We start from the raw sequence: 15,728 nt of genomic DNA, 5'->3' as shown, positions 1-15,728 counted from the left end.
GTGTTTTTTAGGTCAGGGATGTTGTAAAGTAGACACGGCCGGTGTTGTAAACCGAGGCCATTCTGAGCGTGTGTGAAGAGGGAAAAAAGAGACAAAGATGAAGGAGCAAGGACGCAGAGAGGCTATAAAGTAGTGCTAATGGGATCCTCCTCTGCAGGAAAGCATGGAAAACAAGGAGCCGTGAAACAGCCAGTGGTTCGAAGCAGAATCTCACTGTGTTATTAACACTTGTCCCCAACCATCCATCCTTCCTTCCTTCCTTCTAACCGTCTCTCCATCAGGTTCTGTTTTGTTTTTTCCCATACTCACCTAGATTCCCTTCTTATGTTGCCCTCTCTGTGTCAGGGTTCCTGGGTCGTTGACCCAGTGATTTCAGTTTGTTCATGTTCAGTTTGGTTCGCCACATTAATGTTCTCACTTCCTGTTTTTTCCCGTGTCAGCTTGTCTCCCGTGTCATTAGTCAGATTATGTTCAGCCCTGTACTCACCTGTTTCCAATCATTGTCATCATTCAACCTGTGTATTTAAGTTCCTCGGTTTCACCAGTTCTCTGTCGTGTCATTGATGTTGATGTTCATGTCGTCCCTCCGTCTGTATGTTCAGTTAGTCAGCCAGCCATTCTTCCAGTCTTTCAGCCAGCCAGTCACTCCATCGGTCCTGCTTTGTTCACTCACCCTCCAATAAATCCTCTTCATTTCTGCACCGTGAGTCCAGCGTTTGGGTCATCTCTTCCACGCCTCCACACACAACCTCTGACACTCTGTGCCTCTCTGCAGTTACTTTCATGTGCCACCACTTGAAATAGTGAGCTACTGAGTGGTATTAAGCAGACCATGAAAAACTTCTGTTAAATTGTAAGTAAGTAAGTAATTTGGTACAGCAGCAAAGTCAGAAATCATATATATCAAAAACTGTATTCATAACAATAATAGCCAGTAATGAATCATATATTAACTCTTACTATAGTTGTCTTGAAGGTTTTATTTTTTATTATCTTGACTTTTTGCTCTTTAACTAGTTTCTTTTTACTTCCACCTCTTCCTCACTCATAGCTTAAACTGAAATTTGCCCCCCTGAGGATCATGCACCTCTCAGACTGGACTGAATGTCTCTTTTAGCATCTTAAAGCTTTTCTCCAGTGGCTTTTAAAGTTTTTTGCCCTTCTTCAAATCCAGCGTGTTTGTCCCTTTCTGTGACCCTCATCTGTCTCTGGATTTTCTCCAGTGCTCTTTCAGCTCCCACCTATTTCCTCACACTTAACAACGCCTTCACTAGGTGTATGCATGTATGTTTGTGTGCAATCTGTTGACTGAAGTCTCTCCAGTTGGAGGGAGGTGATGAAGAGGGATGCACGATGTTGCCAAGCGTTGCAGGCTGAGGATGGAGGCAGTCAGCTGCTGCGAGATTTGTACAAGAGTTTAGATTTTCTTCATGTACATAAACTACCTTATCTCAGTAAAACCCCTCGATTCAGGTCCACAATTACACTGTTTTGTTAAAGATATATTTTTGACAACAGAGTAGATGGGGAAAGCAGAGGGAAGGGTGGTAGAAACAAAACACAACTACATCAGTCCATCGTAGTGAAGAGAGAGCTGAGTGTAAAAGCAAAGCTGTCGATTTACTAGTCGATCTACATCCCTACATTCAACTGTGGTCACGAGCTCTGGGTAGTGACTGAAAGAAAGAGATTGCAGATGCAGCGCTGGAAATGAGCTTTCTTTGCAGGGTGGCTGGGCTTAGAGATTGGATGAAATTTCAGTCATCAGAGAGGGGCTCAGAGCTACTCCTCCACATCGAAAGGAGAAAGTTGAAGTGGTTCAGGCATCTGACAAGGATGCCTCCTAGGTGAGGTTTTTTGAACAAGTCCTACAGGGAGGAGGCCCTGGGCCAGTCTCAGGTGGATGGATGGATGGATGGATGGATGGATGGATGGATGGATGGATGGATGGATGGAGCAGGTTAAAGACATGGCCACAGTGCATGCGTGAAAATAGCTACATACCTTTAGAAAAAAACAACTCAGAAACAATCAGTCCCCTGCTGCATATGCTGTATGAGCATGTATCCTCTAGGTGAGTTGCTCCTTTAACTCCAAAACCCAACAGGGGAACGCCAACGCCAACTTTGAGGCAAGTTTATGTGTGTGTTTGCATTGGTGTGTTTTTTGCATGTGTATGTGCTGTATGTCCTCATGCAGGTCCAATAACACCGCCTTTTGGTGAAACAGTGACGTGACAGTTGAAAAGGATATGAAAACATGTTGGTGTTAACATCCTGAGTGCGGTGCTACGTCGTCCCAAGTGTACTGAGATCATACTGCGGCATGCTATCACAACATTTCTCAGCATACTGACATCTGTAATCAGGAACAGCAGACCAGAGACCAACCTGTGTTTGCACAGTTGTTAAGCGGTTTGGGTCTCTCTCCCAGTGATTCCCAGTGATGCTGCAGTCTGTAATAAGCAAGCAGGACAGTCTCTGTGTCCTTGGGAATCCATAAGAGATACATAGCAATTGTGGCGAAGTCATTCTCCTTTAAGAATAGGATTGAATAATAAGCAGTCTAACAGCCATGCGGCTGCCACTGAACTTCCTCGGTTTCCTCTCCTTAGTTTCCTCTCGTGTAGAAGTTTCACATTCTTGGGATTGGGGGTCTGTGGAGGTCTCTTCTCCCCCCAGATGGAGGCTGTGTAGGTGGACAGCTGTGCAACAGCCAGATCTCGCCCCCAGCCTCCTTTCTCACTCTGCAATCCAGCTGGAGAACAGACTTAAGCGAGACTCTGGGGATGGGATTTAGAGCCTCCTGGCAATCCATGAAGATGGGATTCCCAAACTTTTCCTGCTTCAGGTGACCCATGTATTAAGGTTGGAAAATTCCTGTGACCTTTAACATCTGAAACACAGACACGCCACACATCTTGCTTTGGATTTCTGTTCATATGAGGGCAAAAAGCAAAGGAGAGGCGTCACGTGTGAGGTCTCGGACCTGCTGCAGGAATCACCGTGCTTCATAATAAACTGCCGACAGTGTGGTTTTATTAGAGCCAGAAGGGTTCTGTTATCTTTCTGAGGGCCACTTCTCCAGGAAATGATTTTTGTTGACCTTGTATTTGTAATTTCCTCTTGTTTTTCTTGGCATCACTTCTCTGTTGTTGATGCACTTGAAAATGACAGCTTCGTTGTACAACAGGAATTCCCAAATTCTTCTGTTATTCAACCATGTATCCTGATGCTCGATGATCTTCCATATAGAGAAAACCTGAGTAACAACTGTGTGATTCTTGTAAGTGCTCTCATCTCTGAAGAGCTCTTAAACTTCCACAAGCACATGTGCAGTAAGGCCAGCTGCAAAAATAACTTCATGCCTTTCAATCACAGAATTTATATACCGCACCTCTGTAGTAAATCCTGACGGTTTTACCTGTCAGGTTTACCTTGGATTAAACCCCAAGTAAATGAGGCCATTTTAATGCTTTGATGGGGGAGTTTGCAACTGAATGTGTCACTAATCTGCCAATAATTTTGAATGTGTTTAGCTTTCTTACCTTCATGGGTAAACACTTTGTGTTTTGGTCGTTTATGTTCTTCACATCGTTAAGTTCCACCAGTTTCAGCCTCCTTGGTGGTCCAGATCATTTCTGTGCAAGATGCAGGTATTCTGCCTTCTCCAATGTATACATGGACCACTTACCTGAGGTGAAATATTCGAACCTTTTCAAGCATTCCTTCATGTGCCTGTCAGGGTTTTATGTGAGTGTCTGTTTGTGTAGCCCAGACTATATATTTTAATTGTCTGTTTCCATTGTCTATTTATGCTTCTTAAGTGTGTATGGGAAACCTTGGCTAAGAAGGAGAAGTTTCCTTGCATGTGAACATTGTTTTTGCAGTGGAAACCCTGGAATTTCAGCTCCAATTTAACAGCATTTCTCGTGTGAGAGGGCCTTTGACCACAAATGGCCAGGCCTCTGTCCAGATTTGGCAGCCTGTTTGCAGTATTGCAGGAGTTCCTTGGTCCCTATTGTTTTGCTCTGAGGACAAAAGGCAGACACAGAATTGGGTCACAGCATCACAAATATTACAGGGTGGCTGGACTATTTTGCACTTTTATTATTGGATTTGTTAGCTACCCATTGTGTCATCAACATTTATTTTTCCTAAATCCAAAATTTATATGACACACATAGTTTTCTGTCTGCGAGCCTTGTCATTGCAGTGTGTGGATTTTTGTGCCAGTCGCATAATGACATTTTCACTGTCTTACTCTGAAAAGTACAATGTTCTTTTTTTGTATCATTTAAGAAATGAGTATTTTAATGTAAGCTTCTTGTCAGGGGATATTGTGGGCCCAAATATAGGACACAAAGGCAGACAAAGTAAACAGATGATTTATTGACCAAATGCAAACCCCCAAGGGTGTGTTGCAAAGCAAGATTAATGGCTTGCCGAGCTATGTTGAGTTTAAAGTCAGAGTTTTCTGTGTTGTGAAAGTGGTTGTATTTTTAGTTGGCTAAATCACTGTGGTAACTTATGGTTAACACGTAACCTGAGGAGTGTACTACAAACAAAGCTCAACACAGCCAGGCTTTCTTTAGTCAGCATTAGCTGGCTCAATAAAACCTAAAACAGTGATAACAAGTATCTTTTCTTTGGCAGAAAATGATCCCTATGAGTGTCCCCTACTCTAAACACAGATGTTATTAGATGATGGTGACAAAAACGTGATAAACGAATTTAAAAATATAACAGTAAAATGCAACAATGTTACAAATAAGACAAATTAATACTACAGGAAATTTGTTAATATTGGGATTTAGCGATGATAAAATTAACACTTTAATTCCAGTTAATTATTTTATTGTTGAGTGTGCTCTCGTTGCTACTCTCTATTTCTAATGTGACAGCTATTTCTTTCTGTGTGTTCTTTGTTGAAGTAGCTGCAATTCCAGCAGATTAGAACCAAGTATAAACACATTCATACATTTCCCCATCACCAAATGAATACATGCACATTTCAGTGACAATGCAACAAACAGTCTGCACTGCTGTAATTTCAAAGCTGGGCTTCATTTTAGTGAGCTACTGCTTTACAAGATGCGGACAGAAAACATCCAGCGGTAAATCTATATCAAAGAAAACATGCAGTAAATAAAATTAATAGTAAAATTGTGGAACTTTCAAACTGGGAATCTGAACATAACCAGCTCCTGATGCTGGGCATCAGTTACCATGGTGATTTTAGCCAGGTAAAAACAAGAGATGCAGAAAACTCTGATCTTAAACCCTACATCGCTTGCTAACCTATTAATTGTGCTTTGTAGTACAGGCCTCTGGACAGCCAGTCTCAAAGGAGGGAAACATAGAAAAGCAGAAAATCACAACGAGATTCATGAAAACAAACATAAAGCAAGAAAAAAACAAAAGATGGCTTGCTTTCACTGAAACATGAAGATAAGTGAAAAATAAAGGCCAACACCAGGAATGACTAAGAGCTAAAGGAAACCACGAGGACCACGAAACATCTACCCAAGAACCTAAATCAACAGCTGTCTGTTTGATACCAGCTTGGAGTATTTCAGTGCTAATTTCAGTCAGTAATTAAAAAGTGTGTTGCCAAGTGACTTAGCAACCACAGTGACTGACATGACTCAACTTTTTTGAGGTTTCAGATTGTTTCAAAGTTGACTACAGTCTTATTTCAGTTTGTTGTAAAACATAAAAGATTTATGTTCAGAATAGCATGTGGGAAGCAGTGGCTGCACAAGTACTGTATGGATTAACTTGTGTGTTTTGAAGCATGTGTTTGTGGATTTTTTTGGACTAAGCAGAATATGTATCTCTCAGATGAAAACCGCTCTCCCTCTCTGCCTGTTTGTCCTTGTGGCTGAGGAGGCAGATGTTCTCGCTTTCCCTCTGGATCTCCTTTCATCGTTTCCGTCCCGGTCTGTTTTTAGGCCCGGCTAATCGAACCCAGTCTCTCCCCCTGAGACCAAAAAAAAAAAAAGATTCTCATGTGATAGTAACTTTGGCTCCCGGACATGACATGTCTGCCAGTTTAAATGACTTACTTCATATTAAGAGAGAAGACTTTAACAGATGAACGTGCCTGTGCTTGGTTTTGTCATTTTCTTTTCAGCTTAATATTTAATGCTGAGAGAGTGTATTCTTATTCTTTCCTGTAATATGTGTTAGCGACGCTTTAGACAGTTAATTCTCACAAGCTAGAAGTTTTTGTTTTCAGAAGTAAAGTTTGACCCTGATCTATATCAGTGATGAGGGCTGTTTCTACTAAAGTGGAGAACATGTTGTTGTTTTTATGATCATTACAGGAAGCAGATGTAGAGAGTTTGCTTGTGAGGAATTCCTTCAGATTTAATTTGCAAATCTTCCATTTAATACAGACACATCTGCTAATTAGTGCTAACATATACATGCAAAACACAACAAAAGAAGAACAGAGTTTTTAGAATAAACAGCATAGACAAGCCACATTTATCGTCATCAAATAATCACTTTATCAAATAAGCACTGCAAACATGATACCCAGTGAACTATGTCAGCATCCACCAGCCTCCAGTAATGCACAACTTTAAGTATTACAACAGTGTAAACAGGTGAGCTGTGAGGACTATGTGAGCTGTAGAAACCAAAACCTGTTTCTTACTGTTCTCTAACTCCTCCTAGACGCTGTTATCAACCTGGATGAAATGCTGAGATGAGAAAAAACTAAACTAATCACACAGAAGTTTTTGCCAACCTGTTGGGTAATACACTGGTCACTCGTTTATCGCGGGTGTTAAGTTCTAAAAATAACCCGCGATAGGTGAAATCCGTGAAGTAGCTTTATTTTTTACAATTATTATAGATGTTATAAAGCTGTATAACCCCTCACTACACACTTTATACTCTTTTCTCAGACAGGCATGAACATTTTCAAACTTTCCTCTCTTGTTTAAACACTCTCTAAGTTTAAACCTTGTGTAACTACAGCCTTATTTACTTGATCTTACATTTTTACCCTGATTGTCACACATTCAAAGTTAACAACAAGTGGTTAGTTGTCATATGTCTATGAAACCTCAATAGGACTGGAAGTCCTTTTCCACAGATACCATAAGATCTTAAAACCTTTAGGTAGAAGGAAGGTTGAAGGCACTTCTGCACTGGCTTAATTTTCTGATCTGGAAGCTTTGCCCATGTTTTATACCGTCTGCTAATTGCAGAAAGACTTCCAGTTGTAGAGAGGTCCAGGGGTTAACGGTTTTCTGACTTCTGTAAACACTGTCGGCTGAGTTTCCTGCTGGATTGTGGGGTTTTTTTAATAAATCCTGGTCATGCCATGTTTCAAAAAGGAGAGCTATCCTGTACCCATGATAGTCACTCTCTGACCACTTGAATTGAAAAGTGTCTGGCCGTTGAACAAGTGGCTTTACAGTCAGATTTGCCCCGCCTCACCACAATCTTTCAAAATGAATCAACAGTGAATACGCTGATCGTGATGCATCAAAACAGGCCTTCAGAAACCAATCGATGATGTCACAGCATCTCTGTTCATTCTGTTTGTGGTTTAACCTGAAGGTCTTGTTTTTTGGCCTTTGGAGGAACTGCTCTTTTGCGCTGGATTCGTGTCTCTGCCCCAGAGGTTGCAGATTATTTAACACACTTTTGTTGCTCTAGTGAATTTTTACTACAACAGGATTGTGGAAGTAGAATTGACCTAAAACAGATGTGTTTAAATCCTTTTATAAACATTGAGGTCTATGACTTTAGTTTTCGGTACAGTTGTAGAATCAGTTCATCGCCCGTCTACTCATAGTTTTTGTTTAGTTTTGGGTGGAGCAGACAGGTCACGTCAGCGGCTGAGAGAATCAAAGTCGGCCTCCACTTTACAGAAAGATAAAGGAGACGTGTTTCGTTGGGAAAACACGCATCCATTTCGATAAAGGCTCTTTATCTTATCTGCCTGTTTTCTTGTAATGTGTTTGGCTGTCTCACAACGTCCTTTATTAAAGTAATATTTCTCCCTTGTGCACCATGACACCATTAGACTTAGACAGCTGCTCGTTTTAAATGCATATATTATTACTGGGTATTTCTCTTCATTATTAGTCAAACATTGCTCTAACTTCAAATAAGCAGCCTCAGATCAGAGACCGTCTCTTCTCCTTCCTTAGATCATTACTGGGTACACTAGTTTTCTTTGACCAGCTGCCGTCCCTCCACATGGTTACAGCCCAGTCCCAACACAGCGGGATCTTTCTGTTTCATGGTCATCTGGCTGCTGACGGTTCACTTCCTCTCTAAATGAAGGGTACAGTGCACCAGAGTTTACTTCACAGCCATAGGCAATAAGCAGACGGACCCAAAATGAGATTTTTGACTGCTGTACAATTCAGCAGGATCCAAATACAATTAGTATCCATATGGGGTCTGCCTTTTGGAGCTCTGATGCATTTTAAAGGAAGTTCGCAAAGTTTTCTGTGTGTTAACTTTCCATTTTTTAAAGCATTTTATTTAGGAGTCACAGCTGCTTGTTCTTTCATCATATATCCTTTCCTCTTATACACTGTGTGTGTGTGTGTGTGTGTGTGTGTGTGTGTGTGTGTGTGTGTGTGTGTGTGTGTGTGTGTGTGTGTGTGTGTGTGTACAGTCATCGTGTATGTGTCTGCACTTCTACCTGCCAGCACATGCATCCTGCCAGGAACTGAAATTTTATATTTTTCAGATACAGTATTTCCACTGTTGCACACTGGGTGAATTATTATTCACATTAAAACTAACTAGGCTTCCTGTAAACCTTAAATGAAGCCGTAAAACAGATTCCCGAGGACTCGCACAGAGAGGACACTTTCAGCTGTCGTTACGTCTTATGTAAGATGCCTCCTCGGAGTTTCAAAAACACACTGAGGAGAAGACGCATCAGCTGCTTTTGTTATCAAGCGAGAGCAGCAGACCCATGCTGTCTGCACCAGGGCAGGTATGCCACATGGTTTTTCTTTGAGTGTGTGTGTTTTGATGTGGGTTACTGGGTGCGTTTCAGTGCCAGCAGCCGGTGCCTGCTTTACAGTCGGTTAACATCTCCTGGCTGACCTGCAGCAGCCGAGGAGGAGGGAGCGAGTGTCGGGACAGGCCAGGCTGGCACTGGCTCAGCAGTGGAAAGTCACACCTGGCCTCTGGCTTAGCAGCGAGTAAATGAGTTGTGAAGAATATTAGTACTGTCGATTCTCTGTTGCACTTTATAATTAAACCTGCTCGCTAAATGTCTCTCTTTAACAAAGCCGGAGACCTCGTTACTGCTCCCACTGCTGTCATTTCTATTTAAAATAGTACTAAAGCTCATAATTAGTCTTGGTGCTAACATTAAAGGGTTTTCAATCCCATCAGATATCCCACGTGGATGTACTTTTAAAAAATGTATTAAACGTGTTTAAACGATGTGTGTGGGTGTGGATCTAGAGACTTTATGATTTTTCTCGTTTTAAACACACGGCACCAAATTAAACCGTCTGAAACTCCCTCCTCTCTGGAGCCTGTTGTGATTTGGCTGTCGTCAGTGTTGTGGATTTGTTTTTCCAATTAATGCAAACAACTCTTGGAAGTGCTTGAATAGACCGTGACATTTGTAACGGTGCAGCAGCCAGGAATGAAATGACAACTGTTATATTAACAAATTAACTCCAATATTTTGGTCCTTTCTCAATATGAATCTTTGCGACTCTTTCAGCTTGTAACCGCAATCTCACTTAAACACTAAGAGTTATTCATAAGTCATAAGTAATTCCTGGAAATGTGGGTTTGATTATGTGGGGTTGTCGATGATGATCATAGTTTAGTCAGGACCGCTGTAGTCCTCATTTACACAGGCCCAGAGGTGAGTCAGTGCTAGGGGACGGGGTCTTCTCCAACTAGATGGCGAGTGGTTGCTGGGTGAAGTCAGTCGCAAAGAGAGTGGTGCATCAAAAGCCTCCTAGTCATTGCTTTAGTTGCTACCAGATTGCCGTAATCACCCATAATTTGTGTAGATGCGAAAATTGTCTGAAAACACTGGCTAGGTAACACTGAGCGGTAGTGACACTTGAAACGGAGCCATGCATACCGGAAAAGGAGAGCGTTCACCTCCAAAGTGAAACCCGTGTCTTATTATTGCCAATACTTGTCAAAAGTACAGCTTTTACTCTGAAAGTGAATGGTCTTTGTTTCCAGATCGCACTCTTCACATCTTTACTGCCGCTTAGCGAGTAATTGGCAAAGGTTGGAAAGTCCAAGTTGGTGTTACAAACTACAGGTGAACTGCTGGTGACCAAAGCTAACACAAGGAGCTTTTCAGTGCAGCAACCTTCCACAACCACTTGCCAACCAGTCTGGGACACATTTTTTCCCTAGCAACTGATGGTTGCCGCATGGTTGCCAACCAATCACTGAACCTCTGTCTCAACACATATTTGATATGAAACCAGCACATGACATGACGGTATTGTTTTAAATATATTTATTAAGAATCTGATACAATAAAATTATTCAGGTTAAAATTAGTGCTTCAGACATTAAGCAGACAATTTGGGAGCAGTGATGTAACCATGAGGGAAATAATCATCTGTGTTTTCCCCCTAACCCTGTGTTTTGGAGACTGACAACTCAAAAATATTTCGATATTTTGTTAAAAATATAAAGAGTTTTTGAAACATTTCAGTTACTTTTTTGTCAGCTTGTTGTTTAGACATCAGAGATCTTTTTTTTAAGAGCAAATATTTATATTGTTGTAGTGTAGGGTTGGGATTAATGGTAATAAACCAATTAGATCTGTGCGTTGTAAGAGATTTGCTGTTCTGATGTAGAGAAGGGTGAGCCATCAGCTAATGTGGTCTGGCACTGAGATCAGCTGATCTGTGGGACTGTGGCTGAGCCCGACTTCAAGGTCTACCTGGTTCGATTTTACAAGAGTTAGTTAGTGTTACTTCTGCAGGTAATCCTGGGAGCGTTTTCCTGACTCTACCAGAGGACGTGATGGTAAATTGTGTACAATCTTAAATAACTGAAAAGATCTTCAAGGATCACATGACTACAGCTTCCATCACAGTGGATACAGAGGAACAAAAACAAAACATTTCATTTGGTCTACTGCAAAATACACCAGTAATCACAGTGAATTATGGGAATTGCTGGCTCAAATAATCGTTTGTGAGAAAGTACCAAGATAACAGCTGGTAAGAGCCCTTGTCCCCAGTAACAGCATAATTCAAATAATCATAATCTGATTTTTAGAGGTAATTCCAAGCAGTTAAACATCAGAGACTTATGAGGTCATTGCAGATTACATCAGTGAATTATGTCATTAATCAGGTAATCTGCTCTTTATTACAACCCAAATGAGAAAGTAGCTTTATTTTGATTCATTTTCACTGCACCCGTTTTCAGAAGTTGATCTATGAATAAAAGAAGGTTTAACGAGATTCATTCGACCCCACCCCCTCCTCCTCATTCAGCCTCACAGCGTGCTGTGACCTGATCCGACTCAGGTGATGCTAATAGGAAACACACTGCATCCTGTGAATGAGTGCAGGTGATCAAAAAGGATTTTCTAATGTTTCCCATGTGCATAACTGGGTTTAGATGCTCATAAAGCTTTCTTTGATTGTTGCATTTCTTTGTAATAAAGATGGTGTTCAGTGCCACAAACGTTTTCCCTGCCTGGAATAATTAACTTTGAGCTGGACTCTTCTTTTTTACCTTGCCAGAAGAATCATTTTGTCATATTTGCCAGATTTTCCACTGCTACATGTCCAGACATGAAAATGATTAAAGTCTGCTCATAAATCTGCGAAGCTATTTTTCACTTCTGTCCGTGAAGCTTTTCGATGTCTTGCAGTCGTCAGACAGTTTTTCATTTCAGTAAAACTTTCATTTTGTACACGCCCGTCCAGCTGTGTGATGAGCCCTTTCCTCTACTCCCTCTTCACCCACGACTGCAGACCTGCTGATGGTTCCAACACCATCATTAAGTTTGCAGATGACACCACGGTGATTGGCCTCATCAGTGACAACGATGAGGCCGCCTACAGGGAGGAGGTGGATCGTCTGGCTGAGTGGTGCGACAGAAACAACCTGCTGCTTAACACCGAGAAGACCAAGGAGCTCATCGTGGACTACAGGAGGAATGCTGACCCACATCCACCCATCCACATTAAGGGGACGGCTGTGGAGCGTGTGAGCAGCTTCAAGTTCCTGGGAGTCCACATCTCCGAGGATCTCACCTGGACGACCAACTGCTCCAAGCTGGTCAAGAAGGCTCACCAGCGCCTCTTCTTCTTGAGGACTCTGAGGAAGAACCACCTGTCCTCAGACATCCTGGTGAACTTCTATCGCTGCACCATCGAGAGCATCCTGACCAACTGTATAACAGTCTGGTACGGGAACTGCTCTGCCTCGGACCGGAAGGCGTTGCAGAGGGTCGTGAAAACTGCCCAGCGCATCGCCGGAGCACCACTTCCTGCCATAAAAGACATCTACAGGAAGCGGTGTCTGAAAAGGGCTGGGAAAATCATCAAAGACCCCAGTCACCCATCACATGGACTCTTCACCCTCCTGCCCTCTGGGAGGCGCCACAGGAGCCTCCGGACTAAGACCACCAGGTACCGGAACAGCTTCTTCCCCACAGCTGTCAGACTCCTGAACTCTGCCTCCTGACATCTGACCCACGTTAACTCATGGACTGAACATACACACACCCACAATGGACAACTGTACCCTCAAACACAATAATAACATGGACTGAACCACCACTCACAACCACTAGCACTTTATATAGCCTCTGTAGAAACTATCTACACCCTCACTTATCTTAACTGCACTACTGTATAGCTCTGTGTAAATAATCATTCTGTACATACGATAATTTTTAACCCTACAACTGTTTACAACTTGCATAGTTCCCATTTCTGTATAGCTGTATATCTCAGATTTCTGTAAAGTTATTTATTTCATATTCTGTATAGTTTTTCATATTTATATCCTGTTCATATCCTGTACATAGCTTGTACTCACTACAGCCTGTACATACTTATAGTTATAGAATATTCACAACATACTTCATACCGTGTACATTATAACATACCATAATAGACCCATTTCTGTAATATACTCACATATCTATATTATTGCTAATATATATTGTAATATATCTATATCACTAAAGCACTTCTGGATGGATGCAAACTGCATTTCGTTGCCCTGTACCTGTGCATGTGCAATGACAATAAAGTTGAATTCTAATTCTAATTCTAATTCTTTTCCTACCAGATGTCTCTTTGTGTCTTACTTGTGTTTAAATTAAGAAGGGATTTGTTTTTTAACTGCAGTATCTCTCATCTTAACAGCATGCCCACCTGGAACTTATAAACCAGAGGGAACACCGGGAGGTGTGAGCACCTGCCTGCCCTGCCCTGACGCCCAGCACACCTCCCAGCCTGGCAGCACCTCCCCCGACGACTGTGTCTGCAAGCCGGGCTATAAGCCAATGGGCATGGCCTGCCAAGGTAAAAGCATCCGATGCGTTAAATAAGCAAGTGGATACGTGTGAAACAGGATGATGGTCTCTTCTGTGTTGCCTTTCTAAAAGCTTTAATACTTTAGTCCTGCTGTTCTGAATATTGAGAGTTACACAGTGTTTTTAGTGTTTTCTAGCTTTAAGAACAGTGTTTTTAATTAAGCTGTTTGCATGAGCAAAAATATTCACATGCAAAAATCCCCACTTGCACTCTTCCTGTTCAGCCCACCTGAACCAGAGCTTCTATTACAAGACCATCTATTATTTGAATATTCTTGTATTACAATTGTTTTGAATGTTTTGCTTAATCTGCATAGGCGAACCGCAGATTATGATAGATTCACTGAGCTTTAATGATACAATATAAAACTGCAGTAAGTTGTGTGTGTGAGTGAAGCTTCAAAAACAAGAAGGCAAAACATTTATCTGTTTGTTTCAAAGCATCACAAGGGGATATTGGAGGGTACGAACCCCAATGTGATCGCACCAGGTTTCATCTAAAAGATTTGATCTGATCCCTTGGTGCAGAGGATGAATATGCTCTCAGGGACAAAGTCTATCCTATCTTATTTGTCTACAAACTAGATATCATGAAACCTGTGTTGTGTATGAGTTTTCAGTGTGTTTTAAATAAAATGTCATCCTGAGCCTTCTGTGTTCTCCTCTCTCTGCATCATGCTTTAATTACTTTTCATGTTCCAGTGGGACTTTTTATTGTTGGTTTACTTCCTGTTTTTATTCTTCTGCCTGTGTCTCATTCCTGCATTTTTTCAGATCATCTGTTTGTCCTCCCGATGTTCTTATCAGTTTTTTCCCATATTAGCCAACCCATTTTCCTATGGAAGCCTTTTTCTGCCTTTTTAAAAATAAAAAATAAAACAATTCTGACAGGAGGAAGTTAAAATAATAACAAAAAAAACGAACTTGAAATTTGTGGCCGAAACAAGCTTCCATAGTTTTCCAACAAGTGTCCTGCTTTTTCCCACTTTGCCTCCTTGTATCTTTTCCTCTCCTCTGTTTAATTCTCCTATACTTGTCTCCTGCATATAGGACAACAAACAGCCACTTCACAGGTACTCAGCTTCGTTAGAGGTTAAATACCTGGAGCTTTCCAACAGCTATTAGAACTGAGGAAACCGTTCAGATGAGACATGAAACATCTTTCTAACTGTATTCAGGGCAAAAACTCTTTAGGTTGAAAGTCTCTTGAGCGTCCTAGCCTGCTCTCATTCTGTCCCCAACATGTGATTTGTAATGGTGAACACACATTTTAAAATGTGTATAAACATGCTTCCTAACAGAGAAATATGTTTCGTGAAGTAGGAATTTGTGGCCTGTAATCGCTTTCAGGAATAGTGGTGAAAAACATGAAGGGCAGTAAATGAAGTGATAATCTGGTGAATTAACTGGAACAAAAAAACAAGATATTCCTCAGAGGTATGGGATGACAGCATCATGTATCCAGTAATTTTGCCAGTCCTCCCATTCCTCGAAGAATGAGCCAGTGATTTCCAAACAGCAGTTCATCTGAACACATTGAGCTCCATTAATCACCACAGTCATGCACTGCTTTCTACTTTCTCAGGCAGGAAGAGAAAATAGAGTGTTGAAGGTTGATATGCTGTAATTTTCTGCTTACTTGTTTTTTTATTCAGTTTTTATCAACAAAATCAATTTTCTGTCATAGTGTGTCAGTTTGTGTGTTAGCTGTAATGTAAAATTCACCCGCTCCTCTCCTCTCCTCTCCTCAGTGATACATTGTCCAGCACTGTTGCCCCCAGATTATGGCTTCTTTGTCCAGAATGTATGTAACAACCACTTTGACGCGGCCTGTGGTGTGCGATGCGAGCCCGGTTTTGACCTCCAGGGAACCGGCATCAGACTCTGCCAGGCTGATGGCACCTGGTCAGGGACACCGGCCAGCTGCAGAGGTGAGGAGAAAGCCTGATGCATGTAATATTACAATGATGATCATCACAGGATCATCACACAATGAAACTTTTGTTGATGAAAAATCCCTCAAGACTTTCAGCTGAGAAATATACACAGCTGTGAAAATCAGCATACTTAAGAAGCTTTTTAATTTTCTTTTAAAACAACTATTGGCTGATTGATTGATTAAATGGTTTTTCTTTTTTTCTGTCATATGTGCCCAAGTACATGTCTGTGAACCAAAAGTTCAGGGA

The 15,728-nt window shown here is 41.5% G+C and overlaps 1 protein-coding gene across 4 annotated transcripts in view; it reads left to right on the top strand.

Moving 5' to 3' along the window:
• svep1 (sushi, von Willebrand factor type A, EGF and pentraxin domain containing 1) overlaps window positions 1–15,728 on the top strand; it is a 111,672-nt gene that overhangs the window by 51,713 nt on the left and 44,231 nt on the right. For all 4 annotated transcript variants that reach the window (XM_085398601.1, XM_085398616.1, XM_085398609.1 and 1 more), the window contains exons 5-6: window positions 13,373–13,531; window positions 15,294–15,473. In XM_085398601.1, coding sequence (XP_085254727.1) covers window positions 13,373–13,531; window positions 15,294–15,473 — 339 coding nt within the window. The remainder of the gene's footprint in view (window positions 1–13,372; window positions 13,532–15,293; window positions 15,474–15,728) is intronic.

Source organism: Rhamphochromis longiceps, linkage group LG3, assembly GCF_057381845.1.
Source record: "Rhamphochromis longiceps isolate RC_006_pf linkage group LG3, R_longiceps_female_GT1.1, whole genome shotgun sequence".
Taxonomy (NCBI): Eukaryota; Metazoa; Chordata; class Actinopteri; order Cichliformes; family Cichlidae; genus Rhamphochromis; species Rhamphochromis longiceps.
The sequence above is the reverse complement of the archived record's forward strand: the minus strand, read 5'-3'. Positions and strand labels throughout refer to the sequence as shown.